General features: G+C 43.1%; 2 protein-coding genes across 2 annotated transcripts in view; both read right to left on the reverse strand.

The window, feature by feature from the left end:
- Positions 1 to 12,055: 12,055 nt before the first annotated feature.
- ZBTB24 (zinc finger and BTB domain containing 24) lies at positions 12,056 to 24,374 on the reverse strand. The gene is made up of 7 exons (XM_079298710.1): positions 22,594 to 24,374; positions 20,663 to 21,653; positions 20,099 to 20,266; positions 18,849 to 18,932; positions 18,058 to 18,141; positions 15,738 to 15,819; positions 12,056 to 14,834 (listed from the first exon to the last, which is right to left on the reverse strand). Exons 1-7 carry the CDS (start codon positions 22,699 to 22,701, stop codon positions 14,021 to 14,023), a joined length of 2,331 nt encoding a protein of 776 aa, XP_079154836.1. The 5' UTR covers positions 22,702 to 24,374; the 3' UTR covers positions 12,056 to 14,020.
- A 212-nt stretch (positions 24,375 to 24,586) lies between these two features.
- The window catches only part of AK9 (adenylate kinase 9), a 60,565-nt gene continuing 57,932 nt past the window's right edge, over positions 24,587 to 27,219 (reverse strand). Inside the window, exon 37 of the mRNA XM_079298693.1 lies at positions 24,587 to 25,309. Coding sequence (XP_079154819.1) covers positions 25,107 to 25,309 — 203 coding nt within the window. The 3' untranslated portion in view covers positions 24,587 to 25,106. The remainder of the gene's footprint in view (positions 25,310 to 27,219) is intronic.

The raw sequence follows: 27,219 nt of genomic DNA on the forward strand, positions 1-27,219 counted from the left end.
ACAGAGCAGATCTGTTGGTGAGCAAACCAACAGCAAATAATCAATCAACTGGCCTCCTAACATTGTCCTCTGCTTGCCTGCAGAACTAAAATTACTTTCCTGACTTTAAACATCTGAATATAATTTAAAATCCTTGCAAGAAACAAGAGCCACTAATCTGTCTCAATATTGAGTATGCAAAATTGAATATTTTCATAGCAGTAGTCTCTGTTACTTACAAAAAGTAATTCATCATAAAATGTGGGGTTTTATGAAGAAAATACCACAATCTATTTTAATCTTTAAGAGCTATGAAGTTAAAAAAAAATTACTCTCTAAGCAGATTGATTTGAAATGTTCCTAAAGAAGATTTAATTCCTGTATAGTAATCTGTGTATAGATTGCAGAATGCTTTAAAAAATGGAAGGATTAAATGTGTTACAGGCTTCTTAGCTAGCTGCAGATATACAAAGGTATTTTAGGTTAAAGAATCTTTTTGCTTTGTAGCATAAGTAAAGAAAAACCTAAATCCCCTTGCTAAAATTAACATGATGTTCATACTCAGAGCCTCTGGAGATCACTCTGGGTCTATGCCCCCTTCAGGCATTCAGCTAAACATTTGCTGATTTGTTAAATTTGTTCCCATTTAGCAAATAAACTTAAGATTGTTACTTTTCATGAAATCCATGGACTCAAGCATGGACAAAATCAGATCTCTCCAAATGCTTCCCTATTCAGCCTTCCCCATCTTACCCTGGCACTGTTCTGTGAGGTTTAGTGGCTCATGTGGTGAGCCCAGGAGCAAAGGTCACTCGGCACAGCACTCTTGGCACAGCTGGGAATAGGTGGCAGAGCTGCACTCTGATGATGTCTGAGTTGCCCGGGCACAGCAGGGCTGGTTTAGCCTTGTGTCTGCATCCAGGCTCCACAAATGAGTTCTCTCTCCTCTGAACCTGCAGTGTGCTCGGTTATGGCCTCTCCAGCCTGCATTTTGATCTTACACACACCTTCTTTTAAGGCTCAGCTGGAGCCATCTATGCCCCAGCTCTGCACTGTGTGTCAGAGAGATCTTGCATGTAAGAAATCACTAACACTTGCAGTCTTTTTGGATTATGTATTTAAGTCCACACACAACCTTAACTGTATTACAATAACTTTATAAACATTTTTCTCTGTTTCAGTGGCAATAGTCACTTTTTTTTTTAAATTGAGACCAACTGCTATAAATAATTACTTAAATCTTGTGTCTGCTCCAGCATTTCCTGGTTTTAGCCTCATGCAGCCCAACCTGATTTCAAGAACATTACTTTTAGTTGATAGTAGTCAGTGCAGGATCAAATGTTAGGCCTTCACTGAGGCCACAGTCCTACAAACATATTCTTATTCTTCTTCTTTGTCTGGGATGTCATATTTGCCATATCATATTGTAACTATCTAATCATATTAACACTATTACCCATAAATTGTAGGTGTGCTATGTTCACAGATAATTTTCTCTTTTCCTGTAAAAAATACTTATTAACACCTTGTGAACATTTCTTTTGAAGAAAAAAAAAAAAGTTTCCAAGCCATTCACATGTGCAAGAATGGTTTTGTAAGTGAAAGTCATCATGGTCTGTAAAAAGCTAAGTGGGAAATGGTGCTCTACCTTAGAGCAGTCAGAAAAAACATGTTGGAATCATGAAGTGAAGGTCCCACAGTTAATTGTCTTGCAGGCTACTGCAGGCATTTTGTTATATGTAGGTACAATGTTTGTACCTACAGTGTTTGGAGGATTTCCATGACCTTGATCACTTGGCTACAGGAGGGGTAAAGTGCACATGGGATCCATCTCCATCCAAAGCCAAGCTCTGCAGCCTCTGTTTTGTGTGGGGCCATTACAAACACAGGCACCTGTTTCCTACTGACAGGCTACACTCACTACACTCTTTAGAAAGTTCTTCTTCACAGTGAATGCTGTTCTTGATTAAGTAGCCTCCAGCTGGCATTTTAGGAGAGGTGAAAATACTGTGGCTTTATGCAGCTATATTTATTTAAAGAAGGAAGTGTTGTTCCATGTGCCCCAGCTACAAATGGCCAGTATTTTGGAGATGAAGTCAGGAGACACTCTGAGAAGTGACAGTATTGTGACTCTCTGTGAAATATCCTTCATTTCCTTCCTTCACAGCACTAATCTGAATCCTGAAAACAGTCCAACATTTTGTGCTCTCTTTGATTTTCAGTCTGTCCTTCTCCTACACTGTGGGAGGACAAGCTGTGCCTCCTGCAGGCTCCTCCAGCGATGGATGTCAGCAGAGCTCCACAAAGCTTTGTACTGCATCCCATCCCATCCCACCCCACCCCATCCAGCAGAGTGGTACCAAGCAAGGAGGATGCTGCAGACATCCCTTGTGCAAGTGGGGATATCAGGAAATCTGAACAGAGAAAGTACCTGGAAAGTACCTGGCTGTCCTTGTTGTACACTGTGGCTTCTTTTTGCTTCCTCATGATTAAAATCACGCTCAGATTTAGGAGGGCCTGGCCATAAGATCATGGATCCTTCACCTTTCAGACTGCACAGAGCTGGTGGCAAGGCAGCAACTTGAAGTGAATGGTGCTGGTTATGAATATATCCAGCTTTTTGGTTTGTTCTCTGTAGGTTTGAAAGTTATGTTTTGTTACTGTTAAGGATGCTGTCTTTCTGTGTGGTACGGTAACATGGAAACTGCACTGTGAATTTTTGTCTCTGTGGTAATACTTAAATATTTTGTTCTCTTCCACCAAGCAAACTGCTCAAAACAATATTCTTGTTTATTACATTCCTGAAAATTTAAAAATGTTAACAGAATAGTCCTATATGTTAACCTACTGAGAACTAACTTCTAGTATGCATTTGCTAAAATAATGTTTTTCAGGTTGTGAGGGCAGAGCAGAGCCTGGAGGTTTTGTGAAACATCTACATGTCTGTCCCAGCCCACCTTCAGCTCTGCAGCCACAAGTTTGTAACCTTTGGTCCTGAAGATGCCATGGCAGCGTTTTTAGTTTTGCCATAGGGTTTTCTAGCTTGAGTAATGTGTTTCTTGTCCAGGTGGGGAGCTGGCTGGAAGGTGATGTGGAACTGGGCGCTGTTCCTATGGTGACTCTTGTTGGCCATCCTGAGGATTCCACTTCCTTTGTGATGGATGGAGCTTTCGTCCAGGGAGAGAGTTGGGGGATGAAGGGCTGCAGTTGCAGTGTCCCTTTGCTGCTCTTTACTATAAAAGTCCTTTTCAGCAGCTCCCTCAAGCTCCCTTTTCTTCTTTCACACTCACCTTTTTTCTTTCCCTCAAAGGTTTAATTGAGTTTTATGCCAGCAAAGTCTGGTTTAAATTCATCTCTTAGCCAGTAAAGAAGCTAATGAAAATGTACTCATAAAAAAGCACTCTGCATCCCTGTTGTTGGTCTGCAATGACTCTCCCCAGAGTAGCTCAAGATACTTATCATGGCAATTCCCTATGGCTGCTTGTGATTATTCCCACTGTACAGATGAGGAAGATTGGAGGCAGAGAGGATGCTCCAAGCACAGGCTCAGCTCTGCCCCCCCATGCTGCTGGTGGTGGCAGAGAACAAGACTCCTGTGAACACAGTCAGGGCTCTGAGGGCAGGACGTGGCTGGCTGGGGTGGGATAGCCAGCTGCTCCCAGCCCTTGGCAACTTGCACAGGAGGGCGAGCAGGATACTTCTTGATCTAAATAAAATTATAGAGCTGAATAAATGGAGAGCAAATACCGAGTTAAAGAGGCCAGGGTGCTCCCAGAGTGGAAGATAATTTCCAGGGTGAGGAGAGGAGGTAGGTGATGGGAGTGAGAGCTGTGAGGAGGTGAAGAGAATCCTCCACACTGACTGGGAAAGGACTCGTGAGAGAGAGAGAAATTACTCTCAAGAGTGATGACTGGGGAGAAGCAAGCATTAGGTGTGCTTGGGTTTGAGGGATTATGGCAAGGACTTGACTCCTTTTCTGTGGAGAAGAGACTGGCTTTGGGGTGGGGAGCAGAAGGTCCACTGATCTTGTCATCCTCCATCACCATCTGATCACACTGTGCAGTCAAGAGCTCCATCAAGCTCTCAACAAGCTTTAAGGAAAGTTAAGAAATATTTATATTTTTTTCCTCTGTTTTTTTTTTTTTTTTTAATTTTTGTTACCTTATTTGAAAGCCTTTCTCAGCAACTGATTCATAAAAATGGAATTTAAATTTAACTGTTACTCCCTGACTGCTGCCTTGTAGCATGCAAAATTACTTCAGCAGACTAATTTTGGAGTGGGATGCTTTGTCCTTTGACACGATGCTCCAGTACAAGCAATTCTGTGTAATTGCCTCAGTCCTCTCATCTCATTACTGTAAAATGAGGTTGTGTCCCATTAATTCCAGGAGGCCCTGGTTGTAGTGCCCAGATACATGCCAAGCACGGAGTCTCCCAGAACATTACCAGCTGACAGAGGCATCTCTCACATTTTTCAGATATCAAAGTTATTTGTCCTCTGCCCTCAGGGTAGTTTTGCAGGAAGTATCGGGAAAGCAATCTTAAAATAGAAAGGCACACCCAAGGGAACACCTTTCTCAAGGGTGGAAAGCAACTGTTAGTTAAAGAGGGGGAGAGCAAGAAGTAGCAATCTCCTCCTTTGATGCATCAACACACGGAATATGTGCAATATAAGTAACAAAACTCTTGCAAGGACACATTCAGGGTTGACTGATTCCAAATTAAATCTACCTTAAAATTACTGAAGCAGTTTTTGTTCCCCTTCCCACATGACATGGCAGCTTTTTTCCTGAGTAGTAGAGGGAAAGCACAAGCTCTGCCTGGAGGAAGATGATGGAGCTGAGGTCAAAGAGTGCATGCAAGCTGCCACAGTTCTCCTGTGCACAGAGATGCCTGGGATGCAAACTGGGTTCTACCTGATGTGTAAATCAAGTAAATCTAAGGGTGATAAAAAAATGACAAATTATATCCAAACAGAAGGTGTAAAGGTGCAAGATGGGCTCCAGCACAAATACATTGGATAACATTGCTGGAAAAGAGGTTCACAAAATTTTAAGACCTCAGTGACACCCACATTGGAAACAATTTAACGGCCAGTCTTGTTTTTTTCCAATACTGGTTTATGTTCTCTCGGAGATATGTGTGCCCTGGGAGCCTGGGCTTGCTGCTGTTCCAGGAGCTCCAGCATCAAAGAAGTGACTTTTGCCTTTTTGTTTCCACTCCAGGAAGCTCATAGCATTTAGTGCCTTAAATCCCTCACACTAGGCACCACTCCTGCTTGCCAGTGTTACTACATTTTGCTCTATCCAACATGGGACCTTGAGGTGAGAGTAGCTTCTCCTCCCAGGTAGGCTCTTCAGCATCTTGGGAAAGAAACTTTTCAGCTGCATTTAGCATTTCTGATCTCAGTGTTGGCTGCTGCCCAGCCTGCTTAAATGGTTTGCACCATTGCCAATGGGAAAGCTTTTATATAAGGGAACATAAATAATTTTCAAAAGTGCTTTAACTGTCATAAAGTGTCTTAATGGGTAGCATTTAATCTAAACAGAAAATCTCAAATGCCTATGTCAATGATATGGGTTGTTTTTCTTAAATATTAAAAGTTGGAATGTTCTTTTTTATTTACATTTTATTACTTTATGCCAGTATGAGGGAACATTTTCTGTTAAACTTAGGTCACGTTTGTCATTTCTCGACTTTCAGGATTTTACATTAGATTCAGAACTCCCCTTCCACCCACAGAGTTGAAGCTGCTGCCAGCAATGACTAACAGTTGCCCAAGCCTGAAAAGCTGCCTGAGGTCCAGGAAATCTAGAGTTAAGGCTGACTTACTTCTATTACTTTAAACACATTTAAGCAGGTGATAGGTGTGTCTGGAGATCTGTAGCTAACCCACTTCTGCATTTCTAGGGTCCTCTCCACAAAGGTGAGTATTTGAAGTAGGCAGTGAGTGACCATCAGTCCTCATTTAGGCAAGGACAAGGGGCTGGTGGAGCTGAGCCTCAGGCAGGGGACTTAAGAGGACAAGGTTACAGATCAAAAAGTGTTTTCACTAAAGCAGTCTGCTCTTGCTAATAACAAGCAGATTAGAATTCTGACTGAAAACCAAACCTTTTTGCTTTAGGGAAAAGAAAAAGCAGTTCCCAGGTTATTTTGTGAATAAGATCAGATCAACAACTTGATTTTTGTGGAAATTCACCATTTGCACAGTTGGATAGCTGAGGAGACATACCTTCAAAAGTAGGACCATAAACTGACTCTCCTTCATCTCCCATTCCAGTTAGGGTATCTGCAGGGTGGATAAAAGTAATCATCAGAGACCATGGTTATCATAGGCATTTGTCACAGGGTTGTAATTGAGCAGCTCAGCTGAGGTCAGAGATGTGGGTTGCCCATCAGCCTGGAGGAACAACTGCTTCCATCTCTGTTTCACTACTGAAATTTTGACAGACCCTTGGGCAGAACCCTGCTTCCATTCAGAAGACACTCTCTCTATGAATAATTTCATGCAGTGTGTTTAATTGCTGCTGCTCTGAGAAGGTCCAGCATTTCCTGTTGGGAGAGCTACAGCAGTGGCAGTGCAAGCCATGGAAGCAGTGCCCCAAAGAAGGATATCTGTCAGAGAGAGTAGGGTTAGAAGAAAGAAGGATGAAAATCCAGCTGTGATTATTTTTTTTTTAAATAAATCTGTTTAGACAATGTTTAGACATTGTCCAGTTATTACTAGTCCTCTACAGGAGCAAACTTAATATTAGATTGCTTTTGTGGACTACATAGATATTATTAATTTGCTTCAAGCCCACACCACTTCCTGTGGCTTCCAAACTGGGGCTGGGGCTGAAGCCCAGGGGTTACCTCTGCAACCTAACTTGGTCACATGGAAAACCAGGTGCTGAAGCAGCCCCACCATCACTGCCACAGGCACCCACTGCAGTCTGGCCACCAAGATTATGAGTCTATCAACAGGACCCATCTCCACAGCAGCACCAGACACCAGCCCACACCCTATCCTGCATTTCTAAGCACTTCCCAAGACTAATGTAAGCAGTTTTCAACCCGGCAGAAGGTTAGAAAATGCTCCAATTTCTGTTTTCCCCTGAAGGAAGGAAAACCAGGTTGCACAGAAAGCAGAAGTGGCAGAGCAGAAGACTGAAGCCAGCCCTTTCCAGAGCTCTTGATGGATGCTGTCAGTGATCCTCTTGCTAATAGCAAATGCCCAGCAAAAAGTGGTAAGTAAAAGCAAACATGAGAGAACTGCTTCCCCACTCACTCCCAGCCTCCAGTGAGCCTCTGCTCAAGGATTTCCTGGTATCTCTGTGTTTAATTACCCCTGGCAGCTCTTTTGCAGTTGAATTTCTTTGCTTTTCAGGCAAATGTGAAAGTCTGGCATCCACAAATTTCTGTGGCAATGTGATTTACAGCTTGATTACACCCTGTGTAAAGTGTGTGGCTCCTTTTGACGCACAAGCTCCTAGCCACAGCTGTATTTGCTGGGCACTGCTGAGACATCATTCCCGCCGGCGGCGCGTGGACGGAGCAGTTCCAGAGGGGTCGGGGCTCCCACAGCAAAGCTTTGTGCCACGGCGGCAGCTTTGCTCTCTTTGGGCTCATGCAGCACGTGCAAAAGCTGCTTTGTGGGCCAGCTGTAGCTTCAGCTCGGGCTTCTGTCAGCACAGCAGGGTCAGGTCACTTTTAATCTCTGAGCACCGTGAACTTTCATGTGTCAAAGTGCTAGTGCAGATGAGACAATTGTGATTTCCATGCAGAACAAACCTTTGTTAAATTAAAGAAACCCAAACCAACAGATTTCTCATCTTAATAGCAATGTGCACTTCCCCCCACCAGCTGTATATCCCACTGGCTGGCTTTATAAAGTGATACATTTTTACATAACCATGGAGTCAGAACCAAAAAGCCTCTTAGCTAAATGCTGCTAAATTACCGTGTCTATAAAAAAACCCAGACTGAGAAAGAAATCACAGGTTGCAGATGGGCCTCCTCCAGGTAGCCCTGAAGTCTCTCTGGTCTGGCTCAGTGGTGGTTTCCTACAGTGATTCATTAGGGCAATGTTTTTTTAACAGTTTTGTTGGGACTTGCAGCAGTGCTGGATTTGAAGGACTCCATCCTTGCAATATCAGAGATTGTGAAGATCAGATTCTCCATGTTTAGCTACCACAGCTGCTCTCTTACCTGAAAGATCTGTGCACAAGGTGTTATTATTTCCTGCTGTAAAAAAAGCAGGAAAGCAAGGCGGTCACAACAATTAGGACAAGGAGACATATTAAAATGGTAAGACAAGGCAGTTTCAATACACAGCCAGGTCCTGGGGGGCAGCAGATGAGTTGAGGTGTGACAGTAGGTAACTGCAAGCAGCAAATGCAGGGATGTTTTGTGGGCTGTGACTGACTGATGCAAAGGAAAGCCCTTTTCTTTCTCCTCTCAAAGGTTGGCAGCACGGCTGCCACAGCCTCTCTAGGCTGTAAGCTAAGCAGAATCTAATTTTGGTAGCGAAACCATATGGCTTTTGCTACAGCCAAAAAAAGTCTATAGCAGCCTTAATGTAAAGTCCAGAGCAGAAGCAGCATACCCAGAATCAAATATAAAATCAGCTTCATAAAATATTGTCTGAGCTATCTGTTTTTCCCTATATCCATATTTTTAGCTTGACACAGATCAACATAACTGAAGTTTATTTGGCTTTTTGAAACATCTCTTTTCTCCTTTTTGCTCTACAACATTTAAGGATTAAACCCAGAGCAATCCACTACATATTATTTTTTAAAAATTCTGAGGTTGATGTCTGCATTTTGTAAGTGTGCCTAAATTTGCACACAATAAATTCTGTTCTTAAAATTTAATTCTGCACATACATAGGACTGGCTCCCATTAATCCTTTTTCTTTGGAAAAAACCCCTTTTTTTAACTGATAATTTCTAGGCATTCTTACTGTCATTGTGAGCAAGAATGGGAATTAATTATAAACATACTGGTAATAGTCAACTGACAGTGAAAGTCAAAAAGAAAAGCAATGATTAGCCTAAAAAGCGTAATAGGACTGTTTTCTGAAAATTTATGTTGGGTGTTTTTTATAAAAAGAGCATGCCAATCTATTCTGGTTCTTATTTCTCCTCTTCTTTTCTCATCACCTGGTAATTCAGGTTAATTAAATTCTATTCAACAGGTTGCCAATTATGGAAATTACATATATTAAAATCCTGAAATGGGTGACTAATATTAATATTTTAGACTCTATTTATTACCTGCTTATGACAACATGCTATTGTTCTGCAGGCCTGTTTGTAGTACTCAGATGAGGATAAATGTTCTATGGGTGGCAATAGTTAGATGTGAATTAGCTGGTGCTGTTCAGCTTGCCAGCTGTGGCAGATGAGCTGTGCTGCATTCAGTTTGGAGAGGAAAACAATTACCATAAAGGAAAATATGGAAAGCACACGAGGTTGTGCAGCACCTTGAAACAATGATCTTGAAAGCCTTTCAAAGGTTGAGCAGCAATGCTCTTAGAAACTTGAAGTCCTTTTAAGAGTGCACACATACCCTGACACAAGACCCAAGAGTTTTGCTTCTGTGTGATTCTTAGAGGGTTTTCTTGGTCCAAACTTCTCCACCTGGTGCAGCTGCAGCTGTTTCAGTTCCTTTCAATCCAAAATAGCATCTGAAAAGGATTGAGAAACAGAAGAGAAAGCAGACAAAATTAATTTTTAAAAATATACACACACACACACATATATATATACACACACATATACATTTGAGAAAGACCCCCACATGATGTTGGGGAAAGCTGCTAGGGGTCACCAAGAGACATCTTGGTGAAGGGCAAGTAAAATCACAGAATGGGTCAGGTTGGAAGGTACCACAGTGGGTCATCTGGTCCAACCTCCCTGCTCAAGCAGAATCATCCCAGAGCACATGGCACAGGATTGTGTCCAGACAGTTCTTGAATACCTCCAGTGAGGGAGACTCCGCAACTGCTCTGGGCAATGTGTTGCAGTACACTCAGTCACTCACACAGGAAAGGTCTTCCTCATGTCAAAAAAATTTGCAGGACAGAGTAGGAAGTTTGCTAACTAAAGCAAAAGTCTGCTTCCTGCTATTTCAAAGATACTTTCAATTAGGTAGGATTAAAATATTAGCCAGGAATGAGCAGTAAGCATACTACAGTGAGATGCTGAGAATATGCCTGGATGGGTTTTTCCATTTGGAAGAATTGCTTGGGACAGATATGATCAGTAGTTCCTCTGTTGTGGAAAACCATTTATTGTTCACGGTGTTTTACAGGGGATCAGAAAAGGGAGAGAACATAGAGAACTGTTGTAGCTCATGGGGACTGCAACTCTGCAAGAAGCACTCTCAAATTATTCTGTAATGAATAAGTAAAAGAGGTCCTGAAATCACAGCTCTGGAGAGTATGGCATTACCTCTCCCTTCTCTGATCCTGGAGAGAACCCACATGGACTTGTGCCCATGTGAAGATAAGCGTACCCAGGAAGGACTCTTGGCTGCTGCTGCACTCTGGGGCACGCCTGCTGTGCAAACTGGCCTCCTCCCAGCCACTCCCAGCCCAGACTCGGCTTCTCTGGGATAAGGATACTTACACAGGATACTGCCACGGACACAGTCTGCTCTGGAGTTGGAAAACATGGGGAGGCAGGAAACCTACCCAGCTGCTGTGCTCACACAGGCACTGGGTTGATGATTAGGAATGAATGCCATATGAGCTTTCACAGTTAAGGTGAAGTGGGAAAAAGACTGAAAAAAACCACATCCAAGCACACCAGGACAGGTATTAGCAAACACCAACCATGACCTTCACCACAATGACTAACCAGCTACAACACTGAAATAAGTCTTTCACAAACAAAGAAATGCAGGCAAAACTTTTTCCTCCACAACTGGCAAGATCAATGCTGGGCTCAATATCCTTAATTTTAATCTGTGAATAGGCATTCAGTTGGAAAGAATTTGTGATGAGGTAGAGTCCTCTCCTTTTCCTCTTAGATGCTAAGAGGAAATTGCTGCACAATTCCTAGTAGCACTGTCTTTTACTATTGGCTGGGTAATTTGCTTTTACAGCCCATATGAAATAAATACTCTCATATTCATTTATCAAAACCCAAGATGCTGGACTGGAAGGCTAAGAAGGGGAATTACACACACAACAGGCAAATGCAGGCTCCAGACTGTTTGCTTTACCTCTCAGGGATTTGTTTCAACTTGCACCTGGAGATCCAACCAAAATCTTCAGAAAAAGCCAAAATCTGATAAACTTGCATTTGGGGGGCGGAGGGGGGGATGAAATCCTATTAGAGTTCAACTACATTGGGCAACTTACAAATTGTGCAGAAGAAACACACAGTGGTGTTAAATGCTCACAAAACCGGATCTTTCTGTAGTCCTCTTACTGCCCTGCATTTACGTCTAAAACTTTAATCTCATTTTAACACAGAAAGCAGTGAGACGGATTTGCTAGGATTAGTCTATGTGAGAAAAAGAGAAGTTAAGGTATTTACTGGCTAAGGAGTAAAGATATTTAGAGAGCTGTTCTGAAACATAGTTTCTAAGGGATGCATTTTGTTCCTAAATCATTATTAGTGGCAGCTGGACTGAAAAACAAAGCTGAAGTGATTTCCTTTCAAATTCAAAGCAATCCTAGACTTCAGCTATAGCCTTAAAAATGCACACAGAGAAAAATGATTAATTTTCATCTTTTAACAGAAATGTATTCCCTAGAAAGGAAGCAAATTGTGTCCAAAAAGCAACATATGTGATATGAGAAGCCACACCAGCTTCTTGAGTGCAAGGCTACAATATGTGCTGTCAGCTTAAGCAACACAGGGTGCAAGATTAGTCATTGCCCTGCTATTCACAGCAGCTCGCTTCTTCACTGGTAATCTCCAGAAAAGCAAAACAGAATTCCAAACACCAAACTTCAGGTTTTCTAGTTACAGGGAAAGCACTAAGAAATCAGTATGTCCAACTGTCCAGTGCAGCACGGAACTGGATCCTGCAAGGATAACTGCATAATAAACAGAACAAAGTTTAAAAAAGAAAAGTATTGAACTTTTAAAAGTTCCTTTTACTGGCAGCCTCAGAATTTAGCTTGTAGTCTGTGTTAAAGCACTTCAGAATTTGTAAATATATGGCAGACAATGAATTCTGTGTAAGTTCTGGTAAACTTATGATCAGACAGTAGTCTGGCTGCATTGTACAATGTTTTAGATAAAAGCAGAAGTTTTAGGGTGAAACTGCCAGAATATTTACTGTAAGCTTACAAAATTAATCATCAGGATTGTCATAAGTGTTGTAACAGGCTTTCCTGCATTCATCTGCTCTTACAACACCAAGACTTCAAGCTTCTCAGGCAGAACTGCAGAATATTCTGGTTCACTTTGGTGGTAGAAAGTATGCAAATTTTCTCTGAGAGGAAAGGTGAAAAGCCTAAACACGTCTCCTGTGGGATAGCTTGTTGCTTTTTGGATTGGGTTTTTTTTGCATTGGTTTATTCCCACTGTCTACCCTTATTATGATCCATTTATATAAAAGTGATTCAGTACTTTGAAGACATGGAGATACTTAGCCAAACTTCTGCAGCATGCAGTCAGGAGCAGGCCAAGTAATCTGGACTTGGAACAAGGGATTTTATAAAAAATAATTTTGCCTTTAAATTCACCATGTTTTTTTAGATTTTTTCAATTGTTATAACATAAAACATCAATGTAAATCACAAGTATGACATTTTAAATCTGAAGTGAGAATCGAGTATGTTAAGTAACAGTGACATTTTAACAGGATTTTAACACACCAGTCCAACCATGCAAAGTTGCTACCAGTAGGCAAACCTGAAAACAGAAAGCATGTATTTTGACAAGGCATTTTATTATATCAAATATTTTTTTGTTAGCAGTCAGTGATTGAAAACAATCTGTACACAATCTAATTTAGTCAACAAAAATAGTTGTACAGCTTTAAATGATGTGCCCCATTTATGTAACTTGTTATGCTCTGAAGTGATGCTCTTCATTGTTTGAATCCTCACATAAACAACTATCAGTCTTAACATATATTAAATTAAGATTATGTTCTTCTCTCAAAAGTACAAAAAATAACAATTTAAATATACAGTGGCTTCCAAGCTTAGAGAGAATCCTGTCAGAAGAGTTTTGCACTTCAATAGACAGTGCCTTCAACATCAAAAGCTCTTCAAAGTGCTTGGTAGAGTGTGTGAACACTATCCCCACTTACTAGATGATGAAATAAGGCACAAAGGTCAACTACCTTGCCCACAGTCACATAGAGAGTGAGTGGTAGAATTAACAGAGCAGAATTTGGGGTTTCAGTTCTCCAGTGTAACCATCACATCTCATTGCCACTATTCAAGTGCAATGAATTAAATGTTTCTGAGAAGCAAAATGTGTACAGCACACAGTAAACAGGAGGGAAGATTCAGGGCCAATTAAAGGCTGCAACTGTTTCAACCCAAACCAAATGGAGTTGGAAGTCAGTAACTCATAATGCACTTCAGGGAAAGATTACATAGAGAATTATACCTTAACCTGCAGAGAGAAAGCTCATTACACATAAGAAATATGGCGTTAGCTTTGCAAAAACTACTACTGGTTGTCTTAAGCTTGACAGTGGCTCAGGTATGTTAAGTTTGTCAGACAAGTGGTACTTTGTGATCAGCAGATGCCCTAAACATAGTTCTCCTACCAGCAAGGTGAACTTCTCTGGAGAGTCACACAGAAATGTAAAAAAGGGCTAAATATGTCCTCGGGAGGCAGAGATGTGTGCAAAGCACAAAACCCTGCATTAATTGCTTGTGGTAAAGAAATATCAATCCAGAAAAACAAAACAGTCTAAAATAAATATTGTTAAGGAAACCGAGTCACCCATACAAAATCACCAAGAAATGCATCTTTGGATAGCTTATCTTGCAAAAAAAAAAAAAAAAATTGTGACACATGTAATCCCTGCCTGGATGAGAAGTATTCTCTGGCCTAGCCCTCTGCTGACAAGCATTTCAGAAAGCCTGTCCTTGGATAGGATGCTCATGAGATGACTCATTTACTGACAGAGGCTGCTGATGGGATTCAGGAACAAGCACACTTTGATTCTGTTCTCCACTGACTTGATGGGAAGGAACTGTATCATGGCTAGGGTGAGACTGCTGACTTGGTTCCTGAGCCAGCTGCACATGCTGAGCTGGATGTGAAGATCCCGCCAAGTGGATTTGTTCATTTTGTCCTTGATGAGCGTGGAGATGTTCTAGAGCTTCCTTGGAAAGAGTGATGACATGCATTTGTTCAGGCTGGGCAGCCTCTATTTGGTTTGCAATCACATTGATATTTTGGATTTGTTCTGCTTGCTCCTGCTGAGCTGAAAGCAACAAATTTTGCAGTGGCTGTGGCGGCTGCGCAAGGAGTGCGAGGTTTGCAGCCTGCTCTGTTGTCATGCTGGGGGCATTTTCTGCAGTCACAATACTGATGCCTTGATTGTGGCTGGGCATGAAGTTGATGTTGTGTACTGCATCTGTAACCAGCAGCTGAATTTCCTGCCCTCCCGAGGTGGCAAGTTGGTACTGCTGCAGCTGGAGAATGTTTCTCACTTCTTCCGGATGAGTGTTTGCGCTCCAGGAAGCGCTGGCTTCCTGAAACTGCTTTTCCTTGCTGTGAATTTTCAAATGAGACTTCAGGTTGTCCAGACGAGCAAACTGCAAACTACATTCTGGGCAGGCAAAAGGCTTTTTGCCTGTGTGTAAGATACAGTGTCTTCTCTTAGCACTGGAATCAGAGAAGGATTTTCCACATATATCACAAGAATATGGCTTTTCTCCTCTGCAAACGGAAAGAATTTTATCTCGTTAAAATATTCCCTTTGACAATGTTGCTTTCTGAAACTTATTCTGTAATAAAATACTTAAATGATTACATTGTTTTTCTGAATTGTAAGCACTTAAAGGGTAGTGTCATTAAAAAAATCCTCTATTTGACCTCACAATAGATCATTTCTATTTGACTTCACAAACTGTATAATTAGCATATACTCCAGAGCTACAGAGATAACTGCCTTCCTCTCATAAAACCAGAGGTACAAGCTCCATGCTGCTGGACCTTGACAAGAGTGCAACAACTTCGCACAGTTCTAAGCACTGACCATTTTAAGAACATTCATTAATAGTGTGAGCTTAAAAACAAAAAGAAGTGTCCAAATCCTAACTTGCTGCCTATATCAACAGGACAAGAAATTTTACTGGAATTTTACTAGAAACATTTTCTTAGACAACAATTCTCCAGTAATTTAAAATCTAACGTGTCTTTATGCAATGCAATGTACTGACAGGGGTAAAATAGCTCTAATGCTATTAGAACTCACAGAGTAACAGGACAATGCTCCAATAACCTTGACACACCATGGTTACTGTTCCGCTGTCAAACAAAACTTACAGTAAAATTTTCACAAAAAATAATATAGCAATATAGCAAGTTCACTGTAAGTGAACAGACATGAAACACCAAAGAAGACTCTTACAGTATCTTGGCACATGAGTATTTAGGACTTCAGTACATTCCACGACCAATCTTTTCCTTACATAGATTAACAAAAATATCAAGTTTTTAACAGTCATTCAAAATGCAAACAAGTCCTGACAATTCTATAATTAAACAAGCACTACATACGAATTTTAAAATTAGAAGTTACGTTTTTAAAGAATGCAATGAAACTAAGATATACTTTACCTGTGAATTCTAATGTGAGTCTGAAGTGAAGTTTTAGCTGTAAATGATTTGCCACAAATCTCACAAGTAAATGGCTTCTCACCTATCAAAGAGAAATGTGACTTCACTTTTTAAATAGCACTTTCCATCAATACATCAAAAACATTTTGTGTTTTACCATACGCAGTATCAAGTGTGCACTGTTGGCTCTTCACACTTCTGTATAGGTCAGCAGATACCCAAAAATGAATGAACTCCCTATCAAAATGAGGGTATAACATTTTAACTGTACACTTCCAGCATTTCTCCCCTTTGAAGATGAAGAAATAGGTGATCCAAGCCCCCAAAGCAACAAAAAGCTGTACCTATGGCACAGATGTGGGTGTTCCACATGAACAGAAATGCTTTGAAAAAGGCTGTCCCTGAACTCTGGCATTAATGGTAGGTTCATGTGCAGCACCATGCAGACGAGTAAGCCCAAACTTCCAAAGTTACCTTAACAACTTGCCTGGCTTTCTATAAGGCTCCATCACACTAGACCTGTGACATTCTGGGAACACCAGTTAAAAAAAATTAAATGATCATGAGTTAAATAAAATGTGAGTTTGTTTGGAGATTTTTTGTTTATTTGTTGGGGCTTTTTTAGTGCATTTGGAATTCTGATGTCTAATTGAGTAGAAGCAGAGAGGCCAAATTAAATCATAAGAAGGTTCACAAGAAACAGATACTACTCAGCCAAAGCAAATCCTAATTCACACCATAACAAATCCTTGTAGCACTGAGGTTCTTTAAGACACCAAACATGAGGATCCAGATCACCACTTGGTAATTCACACCATCAAAGCACACCAAACCCAGGGATTGGGCAGCAGCCAGTTTCCAAGAAAGCTTCCCATTTAGCATAGAATTGCAATGCTTACCAGCTTTCATGTGGCTTTGGAGGGCATGGATAAAGGATGAGAGAACAAGAAACATTTGTCAGAAGGGACTTCTGGTCATCCAGTCCCAGATTGCTACTGAAAACAGGACTAACTTCCCAAGCAGACTGCATTATTATGACACAGTGTGACCAAACTGCTGCCAAAGGAGAACAGTTGTATCTATGTTAACACCTGTTCCCCAAACGCCTTGGAATATTACTTTGCTTTTGAAGATGAGACAAATCAATTAGTATTTCTACATAATTAATACTGGTATCTTGCCTATCTTCTCTAGAAGTAAAATATATTATGAGCCAGTTTCTGCTAAAAATCAGCTTTGCTCACATATTTTTGCAACTTACCTTGCTAGTAAGCTTCCTCTTCTCATTTCCCACCCCAAACTCATTTCCCACTACATTTAGAGAGCTGTATCAGCTTCAGATACAAATCTCTTGTGCATGTCATCACTGTGTTCTCCTCAATACAAATCACATGCTAACAACTGCTCTGGATAATCAAAAATTTCCAGAAGCACACGTTTTGACCTCAGCATATCCCAAAAAATGTAAATATTTTTCACTTAGAAAAGACGAGGAAATGAACAAGATAAAGTATGCTTGAGACTGAGTTACGTATTAAAACTGCAAGTGACACACTTAAGAATAAATTGATTTTGTAAGGAAACAATTGCCACTATTTCTAGTTACTTTAAAAGACCAAATTATTCACATGTTACCTTATGAACTTACCCTTCAAAGGAAATTATTTTATGAAGTTTTTGCCTTGTTATTATGAGAGGGTAGATAATTTTTATCTCTGCTATCCAGTGATTCATTACCAGTTTGCCCTCTAAATCTCTAAAAACACCCTCTGATGCACTTGCATTAAATCATCCCTCCGTGCCCATCTCCTCTCAACATCTGGTTTATTGCAGTGCAGTAAAAGCTAAATGGAAATAATTATTTCTCCGGTCACAGCACTTTTTGTAAGCACCTATTCCTGACAAACAGAGGTGTCCAACTCATTTAGGACACATTTTCTGTAACTTTCTGTTACTTGTCAGCTTACAATAAGCCTGATGTATGCTGGATACTGTTCTCGTGACAAACTGAATTCTCAGTCCAGGACTCTATCACAGGAAAGCTAACTGACATTTTCTGCAGCAGAATTTATAAAACTGGGGAAAAAAAGCACTCTTCCTGTAATTGGCACTACTTTTGTGCTGCTGTAACACAAGCTTTTTTGTGCTCCTGCATTCTTGATGTCAAATTTCTTCATTAGCAACACAGGCATAGTTACGTACAAATAGAGCAGAAGTTCATTCCACAGAGACAAGTGTAATTTGCCTAACATTGTTTTGTCCACATAACTTCAAGAAAAATAAAAACACAAACTCCACAAAACCCCAGGTACAACATTACCTGTATGTGTTCTTAGATGTTTCTTTAGCTGAGCTGCATCCATGAATTTGCGACCACAGTGGTTACACTCCGGCAGTGATCGGCCTTGTCGCAATAACAAAAAAAGTGTCAATGCATAAGTGATCCCCTGTATCTCTTCAGTGATCTTTGTTAAAGCACTTTCCTGTAAAATAACCACTCTGATATAATATAGAGGTAAAACAAAAGGTGATTCACTGCCTCCTCCCTATCCTGTCAGACTCCTATTTCTCAATTTAGTATTACCACAGGGAAAGAGGGGACTGACATCTGCTACTGCCCAAAAACACCTTCTCTTGAAGCTCTGTAAATTCTGATTTTCTCCACTACTTCCTCTGTGTGTATCTCAATCCCATTCCAGAAGTGAGAAGAGAACTTTCTGAAGCTTCTATGCTTGTATTACTAGTCCAAAGTAGTGGGCAACTACAATGCAATTTGAACACCAGGCAGCAGACACAACTGTTTATACAATCCCCAGCTTCTATGTAGCATGGACAACAGGGCTAAAATAATCAATTTGTATGTCAAATATAGTATAACTAATTTTTAATCATCATAAGAGCCCTTTTCAATGAAATACTTTTCTACAAATTCCATTTACTATACACCATTATGTCTTTTTTCACCCTATCCACTTTTATATCATGATGGGACACATCAAGGTAGCAGAAACTAAATACATCCCTGAGGAAAAACTTCCAGCCTAAGTCAGTCTTTAGGAAGACAAATCAGCATGGACTGTAAGTCAGGTCCTCAACCCAAACTTGTTATACCTGTGTGTAGTCGATAGTGGCTCTTGAGCTGTCTCTTTTGGCTGAAGTATTTCCCACACTGATCGCAGGTAAAAGCCTTCTGCCCTGTAGAGAAAATCACTTATTAAAATGTAAGCCACATCCAAAGCAAGTGTAAGGAAATAAATAAAATACACAAGCCAGCTGTGAGAAGCCAATTCAGTTTTGATTTGCCTCAACAACAGTTGTCAGAGACACATGGGGAAGAGATTGCACATGTGCCACAGCCAGGAGGCAACTAGGAGAAGATGGAGAAAAGCCTTGTCTCTGGGGAGACTTTTCATGGCAATCAGTTCATGTCTCACATGGGACAGGCAGTCAGCAGGGGAACACAGAAGACACTATACCCCAGAAACACTCTCCAACCACATGGCAAAAAGTCTCTAGCAATGGACTGCAGTGGGATATTGGACTGGGACAATGGTCTCCTGTCAGCAGGCAGAGCTTTGGGAGGGCGTGAAAAGTAACGGTGTCACAAGCCCCTGGGCTTTTCCAACATGCTTTTTGAGTTGGGCTTTTGGCTTGGGGCTTGAGACTGTGCTTTTGCTTTTGAGACTTGGTGATTTGAGGGGTTTTTTGAAACTTGCTTTTGAGTAGGAGCTTTTTGTCCTGGCCCCAGCCTGCCTTTTGGCTCTCCTGACCTCACCGGCTCTTGCTCGCCCTCACATCTCTCCTGCCTTCCTGTGTCCCTCACCAACTCCCTGTCTGCTTTGTCCCAGCATTCCTGCCTGAGACCCTTGCATCCAACCTCCCCCACCTCCAAGCCAGCCCACTGCTGTGATCCTCACCACAACTGTGTCCAGGGCTCAGGACTTCCAGCTGAGCATCCCCTCACCTTGTGTCTGGCTGCCCGTCGCCGCAGGAGCCGTGCACAGGCAGGCAGCGTGCACAGCCCTGCCTCGTGAACATCGATGGCACTCAGGGATCTCCAGTGGTGAAGCCCTCTTTTTCTCTGTCTTCCCTCCTTTCCCATTTTTCTTTTCTCTTGTTCTGTCTTTTCTAGCACTCTTTAGTAGGATAACTCCTTTTCATTTTGTTTTTTTGTTACCAATAAATGGTTCTAAGATACAATGTTTGTCTCATTTGACATTATTTCCTTCCTGACAAAAAACTCCTCGCAGTTTCCTTCAGTGGAACGTGACACCAGCATACACAAGATGGATCAGAAGTACCCTTTTTCCAGAAAGGAAAATTCTTGCAGCAGAGAGCTACATTTGCCTTGAAGTATTTACCTGAATGTAGGCTCATGTGCTCCAGAAGAGAATGCTTTGTTGTTAGAGCCTTACTGCAAACGGTGCACGTGTATGGCCGTTCCCCAGTGTGCATCCGCTCATGGACTTGAAGAGAATGCTTCTGGGAAAACCCTTTGCCACACTCACTGCATTTAAAAGGGCGCTCCCCTGAAAGCAAAAGATGACATTTTTAGGCATAGATGTATCATTTCTCACTAGATATTCTAAGCTGATAGTGAGATGCACTGCAATGTTGTAGCTACTGAAAAAATTAGTCTTGATTAGTGGTAAAGAGACAAGCTTCACACAGGAATAATTTTTTAGCTATTGCCATATAATTCAGTGCTTAAACAATGAAATTATTAATTTCACTGAAATCTGGGTGAGACATATAGGTTCTGAGATCTGTTAACAAGAATAAAGCAGCAAACACAGAGCACACCATAATTGGGATCAGCATGCTATTTTGGATATTCTTGCTGTAATCAGCAACCAGCATTTCAACAGTCACATTTGGCAACATCATTAAACCTAACCCAAAAGCAGCAGTTTCTGAAGGCCTACCTGTATGGCTTCGCTGGTGAATAGCCAAGTGATTATGTTTAAATACTTTGCCACAGTCTTTACAGCGAGCATCAGAACCTGCACGTTTTCTTTTTCCTTCAGTTCTCTTTGCCAGTCCTTTCTCATCCTCATCCCCAAGAAGTTTATAATCTTTTAGTTTGATTGATCTCATTATTCTCCGTTTGCTGTAACGGCTCTGAGTGCCCTGTATTCCTTCAGATTTGGGATCGTAGTTTTCATCTTTCTCAGCTGACAGATCAACAGCAGCCTCTGAGACACAAGCAGGTTCAGTTCCTTCTCCATCTTTCCTCACTGAAGCCTGTTCACTGGCTACTGTTTCTTCTACTTCAGTGTCTTTTTTCATATAATTTTGCTCATTTTGCACGGAGTTGTTTTCTCTCAGCTGCCCATCTTCAGTGGAATTTGCTCCTGATTCTTCTTCTTCTTCTTGGACAACCTTGATTTTCCTTGGTCGCCCTCGTTTTCGCTTTGGTGGATCATCATTTTTCCTGTCACTTGCAACAACAGAGGCTCCATTTTCAGCTGGAACTGGCAATCCACTGCCTGAGCTGCGGCTTTCCAGGTAGTCTGTACAGGCCCATACTAAGTCAGTCACTTTCAGCAGCTGTGCAGTAGCCAGGATTTGTTCTGTGCTATTCTCACTGGCACAGAGGCAACCAGTGTAGATAAATTCTAGCAGAACTCCAAAGGTGTCTGCAACCATTCCCTCCAACATGTAAATTGACTGCCCTATTTCATCCTCATTTACAAACATCATTGAGAAGTACTCACTGCTGGCAGCCAGCAAAGCTTTATGGGCTCTGAATTGCACATTCTCCACTATGAGAGTAATGTCACAAAGAAAATCCTTTTTCCTTTGTTCCTCAAAATTAGCTAGAATGGTATCTTTGTGAGCTTTGGAGTAGATGATCAGTTTCTCAGAAGGATCAGTTGTTTTTGCCATTTTAATTATGGATATTAAAGAAGGTGCCTAGAAAAACAGAAAAGCTTTAGTAAAGAATTACTTTAATTATAAGACCCAAGTATCATTTGTTATACCACTAACAGAGTTCAAGAGTTTCTGAAACAGCTCTGAATCCTCTGAACTTTCGAAAAATCAACACTACTGCTGACATGGAATTTGTTCAAAAAGTATTTTTAAATCCTATGAAAAGGCTACAGGTAGTTTTTTAGATCAGAATTACTGCCTATCTTTTTTATCTCTGATGCACTGTGAACTCTGTATTATGTAAAAAAATTGCTACCCTAGCTTCTGAAACTAAAGCAGAGAGAAACTCCTTGGACACAGCTCCTTAGTACAGCACTGGCTTTGCATGGCAAGGTTTGGGTAGCAGGGCAACTACAAGCGTGGCTTCTGAGAGAAGCTGCCAGAAACTGCCCCAGTGTTTTACAGAGCCAACAGCAGCCAGCTCCAAGATGGACCCACTGCTGGCCAAGGCTGACCCCATCAGCTGATGCTGGTATCACCTCTTAATATGGGGAAAAGAAACGTGCACAACAGCTGGAGAGAGGAGTGAGAATATGTGGGAAAAAACAGCTCTGCAGACAGTGGAGGGCCTGCAAGCCCTGCAAGGTCAGTGGAGGAGGAGGGGGAGGAGGTGCTCCAGGTGCCAGAGCAGAGATTCCCCCACAGCCCCTGTGCAGACCATGGTGAGGCAGGATGTCCCCTGCAGCCCATGGAGGTCCATGGTGGAGCACAGACCCACCTGCAGCCCCTGGAGGACCCCACACCAGAGCAGGTGGATGTCTGAAAGAGGCTGGGAGCCTGTGGGAAGCCTGTGCTGGGACAGGCTCCCAGCAGGACCTATGGCCTTATGGGAGAGGAGCACACACTGAAATGGGTTTGCTGGCAGGACTTGTGACCTTGTGGGAGACCCAGGCTGGAGCAGACTATTCCTGAAGCACTGCACCTGTGGAAGGGATCCAAGCTGGAACATTTGTGAAGAACCGCAGCCCATGGGAAGGACTCGGGCTAAAGTACTTTGGGGAAGGAGTGGCTCCTGTGGGGGAGACTCCATACTGGAGTGTGAGAAGTCAAAGGAGAATCAAAGACAATGTGCAAGGAACTCATTGCAGCCCCCATTCTCCATTCCCCTGCACTGCTGGAGGGAGAAATTAGAGAAAACTGAGACTAAAGCTGAGCCTGGAAAGAAGGGAGGGGTGGAGTGAGCTGTTTAAAAATTTGGGTTTATTTCTCATATCTGACAGTGATCTCATTGACAATAATTTCAAGTCAAGTCTGTTCTGCCTATACTGGAAACTGGTGAGTGATCTCTCCCTGTCCTTATCTCAACCCATGAGCTTCTATTATATCCTCTGTCCCCTGTCCACCTGAGGAGGGGAGTGATGGAGCAGCTCTGGTGGGCACTGGTACCCAGCCAGAACCAACATACCACACTGGTAACAAAAATGTCAACTGCAGTTTGATCAGTACAGTTTACTCAGGGACAAGGCTAGGAAATCCTGTAATAAATTATAAAACTTCATTGGTGTCAGTATGGGAGAACTTCATGACTTCTTTTACCTCCACCTATCCTTCCAAAAATTTCTCTTTTTTAACACTTAAACACTTTTAACTTTACTAAGCTTCAGCCTTAGAGGATAGGCAATACAAACACAGAAACAGCAGTGTTTTGAAGGGTTCTATCTAATATAGGATTCATTAAGGTATCTATTAACAATCACTTTGACTTGCTAAGCTTCTTCAATAGTAAATTTGTAACAATTAATAACAAACAAATAAAAAAAAATCCAGCACTTCAGAAGAATCCACCAAATATTATGGAAGAGATATGCCCAAAATGTCCTATTAACAAAGCTAAGATAAACCAAAGATAAACCAGATTAGCTACCTGTCATATCCTAATTTATACAAGCGTCATATTCAACACATAAATTTGCATATTTGTATTTAGTTACTGCAACAGTTTCAATCACCTGAACAAATGTTCCATGAAACAGCAGACACTACCTACAGATGATACCTAAATGCTACTGAGGTGGTGAAAAAGGGATTCTTCAGCCCTAATAATCTACCAAATCACGACTGAGTCAAACTGTTTTATCTGGGAGCTTCACTTTCTGGAGCATGTGAGCCTGATGTTTGTTGCTAGAGCACCTTAAAGCATAGCTGCTGGTGTGACCCAATCTGCCTTATCATGCATTACAAGAATTCCTGGACGGCTGCTGCCAACTCTGCCTGCAGGCATCCCCTAACATCCACACGTGCCCCAGACAAGGTAGCGGGTGTTTTGTGAGTTCTGATCAAATGAACGACTTAGGTGTTTAACCAGGAGACGACACCATTAGTATTTTGACTGCAAAATCCAAACCGCGCGCTTCCCTAAAAGCCCCGCGGCATTACAGAGTGAGGCTGTGCTCCAGCAGAAGGCCCCGCGCTGCCGGCGCTGCGGTTGCATACACACTCCGGCCCGGCCCGGGAAGGGCTCAGGCGCTCCCGAGAGGTGACGCCGGGGAGCAGCGCACGGCCCCGGGCTGGGCCTCGACACGGGCACGGGCACGGGCAAGGCCACCGTGCGGGTCTCCGCCCCCCGCGCACCGTGAGAGCCTTCGGGCCGCCCCTCCAGGGAAGACCGCTCGTCCCCCGCGGGGCAGGGGCAGGAGCAGGAGCAGGGAGCGAGCGCTGCCCCGCCAGGGCCGCGGGCCCGGAGAGCCCGGCCCGGCTCCCGCCCACCCGGCCCCAGCACTCACCGCTCGCCGCCGCCGCCGCTGCACTTCCGGGCCGGGGCTGGCACCGCGCCTGCGCTGCCGCGATCGGCGCGGCACGGGCGGGGCTTGGAGCGCGGAATCGCAGAACAGCCCGAGCGGGAAAGGGGTCGCGAGGATCGTCTGGGTCCAGCTCCCGGCCCTGCCCGGGACAGCCCCAAATTCACGTCCCAAATTCACACACAGTAGCAGAGAGCGTTGCCAAAGGCTTCTCGAACTCTTGTCAGGCTTGGTGCTGTGACCGCTTCTCTGGGGAGTCTGTTCTAGTGCCCAGCCACCCTCTGGGTGAAAAACCTTCTCCTAATATTTAAACTAATCCTCCCCTTACACAGCTTCAGGCCATTCTCTCTCCGGGTCCTGTCACGGAGAAGGGATCAGTGTCTGCCCCTCCTGTTCCCCTCACGAGGATGCTGAAGATTGCAGTGAGGTTTCCCTTCAGTCTCCTCCAGGCTGAGCAGGCCAAGTGACCTTGCTGCTTCTCACATGGCGTCCCCTCAACGCCCTTCACTATTGTCATAGCCTTCCTTTGGATGCTCTCTAGTAGCTTTATATCTCTCAACTTCAGACAAAATATTTTATTTCTAAGATTTCAGGGTTAAAAACTGGCCTGAGAACGTGTGATGTTTGCAGGCCATGTTGCAGCCATGCTGGTGCCTGATGGCAACACTCCATGTGTTAGTCAGTGGGAATGCAGGGCTCACACAAAAGTGGGGCGGGTGCCTTTCAAGGAAAGGAAAGTCTGCAGCTTGTCATCAAAGCCAGGGGGTCGATCTCTTGGCTCCTTATACGGGCCCTTCATGACAGACCCCAGGTAGGGGATGAGTTGGCAGTGCTCCACGAACTGCAACAGCTTCTTCCTGCACATCTGCCGCATTGGCTCCGAGCTCCGGGGGTTGTAGGCTGCAAGAATTTAAGCAGCATGTTAGTGTCCCCTACAAACTTTGTGGAATTATCTTACAGAAATTTTCAAAGTGACCAAGTCTACCTCTGTTAGTGTCCCATGGTAAGGATAAACCATGACTGTTAGTGCCAAGCCAAAAAGATCAAGTGTGGTATTTCAGAAAGTTCCTGACTCCAAAGGGTCATGATAATCAGAAGGATCAGGCTTTTGTAAAAGAAGACACAACAAATATGCCCAGCTGCTGTCAACTCCCAATTTCCCAGACTCTGAGATACTGGTGAAACTCTAGGCAGTGACAAATTTGGGTAGTGTGGCGCAGAGCCTGAAGTGGCACACCCTGGGGATAGCCCAGGACTGGTATGGCTGGCACTGGGCTACTGTGTCCTTGGCACAGGTGTTCTATGAACTAAATGCCTTGCTCATAAGGTGGGCTACCTTGTTATACAAGGAAGTCAGGTTTGACTGAAGCAGGACTGTGACCAACATGAGAGAAAAATCCTGCTTATCAAATCTGATTTCCTTCTATGACAAGGTAATAATCCAGCTAGTTGACCAAGGGACAAGTTGATGTAATCTCTTCTAATTTCCTTAATGCTTTCAGTACTCCCCTTCACAGTATCCTTCTGGCCAAAATGTCAGGCACACAGCTGGATAAACACATCATGCCATGGGTGAGCAACTGGCTCATCAGTCAGGCACAAGGGGTTATAGGGAATGGGGTGACATTGGACTGGTGACCTGTCACTGATGGGTTCCCCCAGGGCTCCATCCTCAGCCCTGTGCTCTTCAATATCTTCATAAATGACTTGCAGGACTGGAAGGGACACTGAGCAAGGTCACAGACGACACAAAACTGGAAGGAACTGTTGACTCTCTCGAGGGCAGGAAGGCCCAGCAGACAGACCTTGGCAAATTAGAGGACTGGGCAATCACCAACCCTATGAAGTTAAATGAGGGAAAGTGCTGGAATCTGCATCTGGGATGGGGCAGCCCTGGATGTACGGACAGGGGAATGAGATGCTGGAAAGCAGCACCTTGGAAAGGGACCTGGGGATGTTGGCAAGTGGAACATGAGCCAGCAGTGCCTTGGCAAACAGGAGGGCCAGTGCTGCCCTGGGGTGCATCAAACACATCACAACCAGGCAAGGGAGGGGATTGTCCTGGTCTACTCTGCACTGGGGCAGCCTCACCTCGAGTGCTGGGGGCACTTTTGGGTGCCACAATGTAAGAAAGGCATTAAATTATTAGAGAGTGTCCAGATGTGGGCAACAGAGATGGTGAAGCATCTCGAGGGGAACCTGTATAAGGAGCTGCTGAAGTGACTTGGGTCTGTTCAGCCTGGAGGAGACTGAGGGGAGACCTCACTGCCATCTTCAACACCCTCCTGAGGGGAAGAGGAGGGGCAGACACTGATCTCTCTTTGTGGTGACCAGAGGGAATAACCTGAAGTTGTGTCAGGGGAGGTTTAGGTTGGATACCAGGAAAAGGTTCTTCACTGGGTTGAGTGCCCACAGTGGTTGGGTACAGGCACAGGCTCCCCAGGGAAGTGGTCACAGCACCAGCCTGAGAGAGTTCAAGAAGCATTTGGACAATGCTCTCCAGGATCCAGTGATTCTTGGGGATGGTGCTGTGCAGTGCCAGGAGCTGGACTCAGTGATCGTTGTGGGTTCCTTCCAACTTAGCATATTCTATGATTCCATGATTCTCTGAAGGGCTGACCAGTAGTCTGGAGGAGGAAGGAATGTTTCTCTCTGCCCTAAGACCTATTTTGGCATACACTAGTATTGAGTGCCAATCCTCAGAGTACAGTATATTATTTTAATTGTTATCCTGAGGCAAAGGGGAAGGAGTGAGCCAAATCATAATCATTTTTTTCCTTGTGGACAATCTTTTATATCTCATTACAAAA

This window comes from Erithacus rubecula, assembly GCF_903797595.1.
Source record: "Erithacus rubecula genome assembly, chromosome: 2".
NCBI classification, from domain to species: domain Eukaryota; kingdom Metazoa; phylum Chordata; class Aves; order Passeriformes; family Muscicapidae; genus Erithacus; species Erithacus rubecula.

Excerpts from the sequence above, each read along its gene's own strand:
- ZBTB24 (XM_079298710.1), bottom strand. The coding sequence starts at position 22,701 with ATGGAGTCTCCCCCACAGGAGCCACTCCTTCCCCAAAGTACTTTAGCC. Across the intron at positions 21,654-22,593 it reads AGCTTGGATCCCTTCCACAG|GCACCTTCTTTAATATCCAT; the intron begins GTGCAGTGCTTC and ends CTGTTTTTCTAG. Across the intron at positions 15,820-18,057 it reads ACATCTAAGAACACATACAG|GTGAGAAGCCATTTACTTGT; the intron begins GTAATGTTGTAC and ends TCTCTTTGATAG.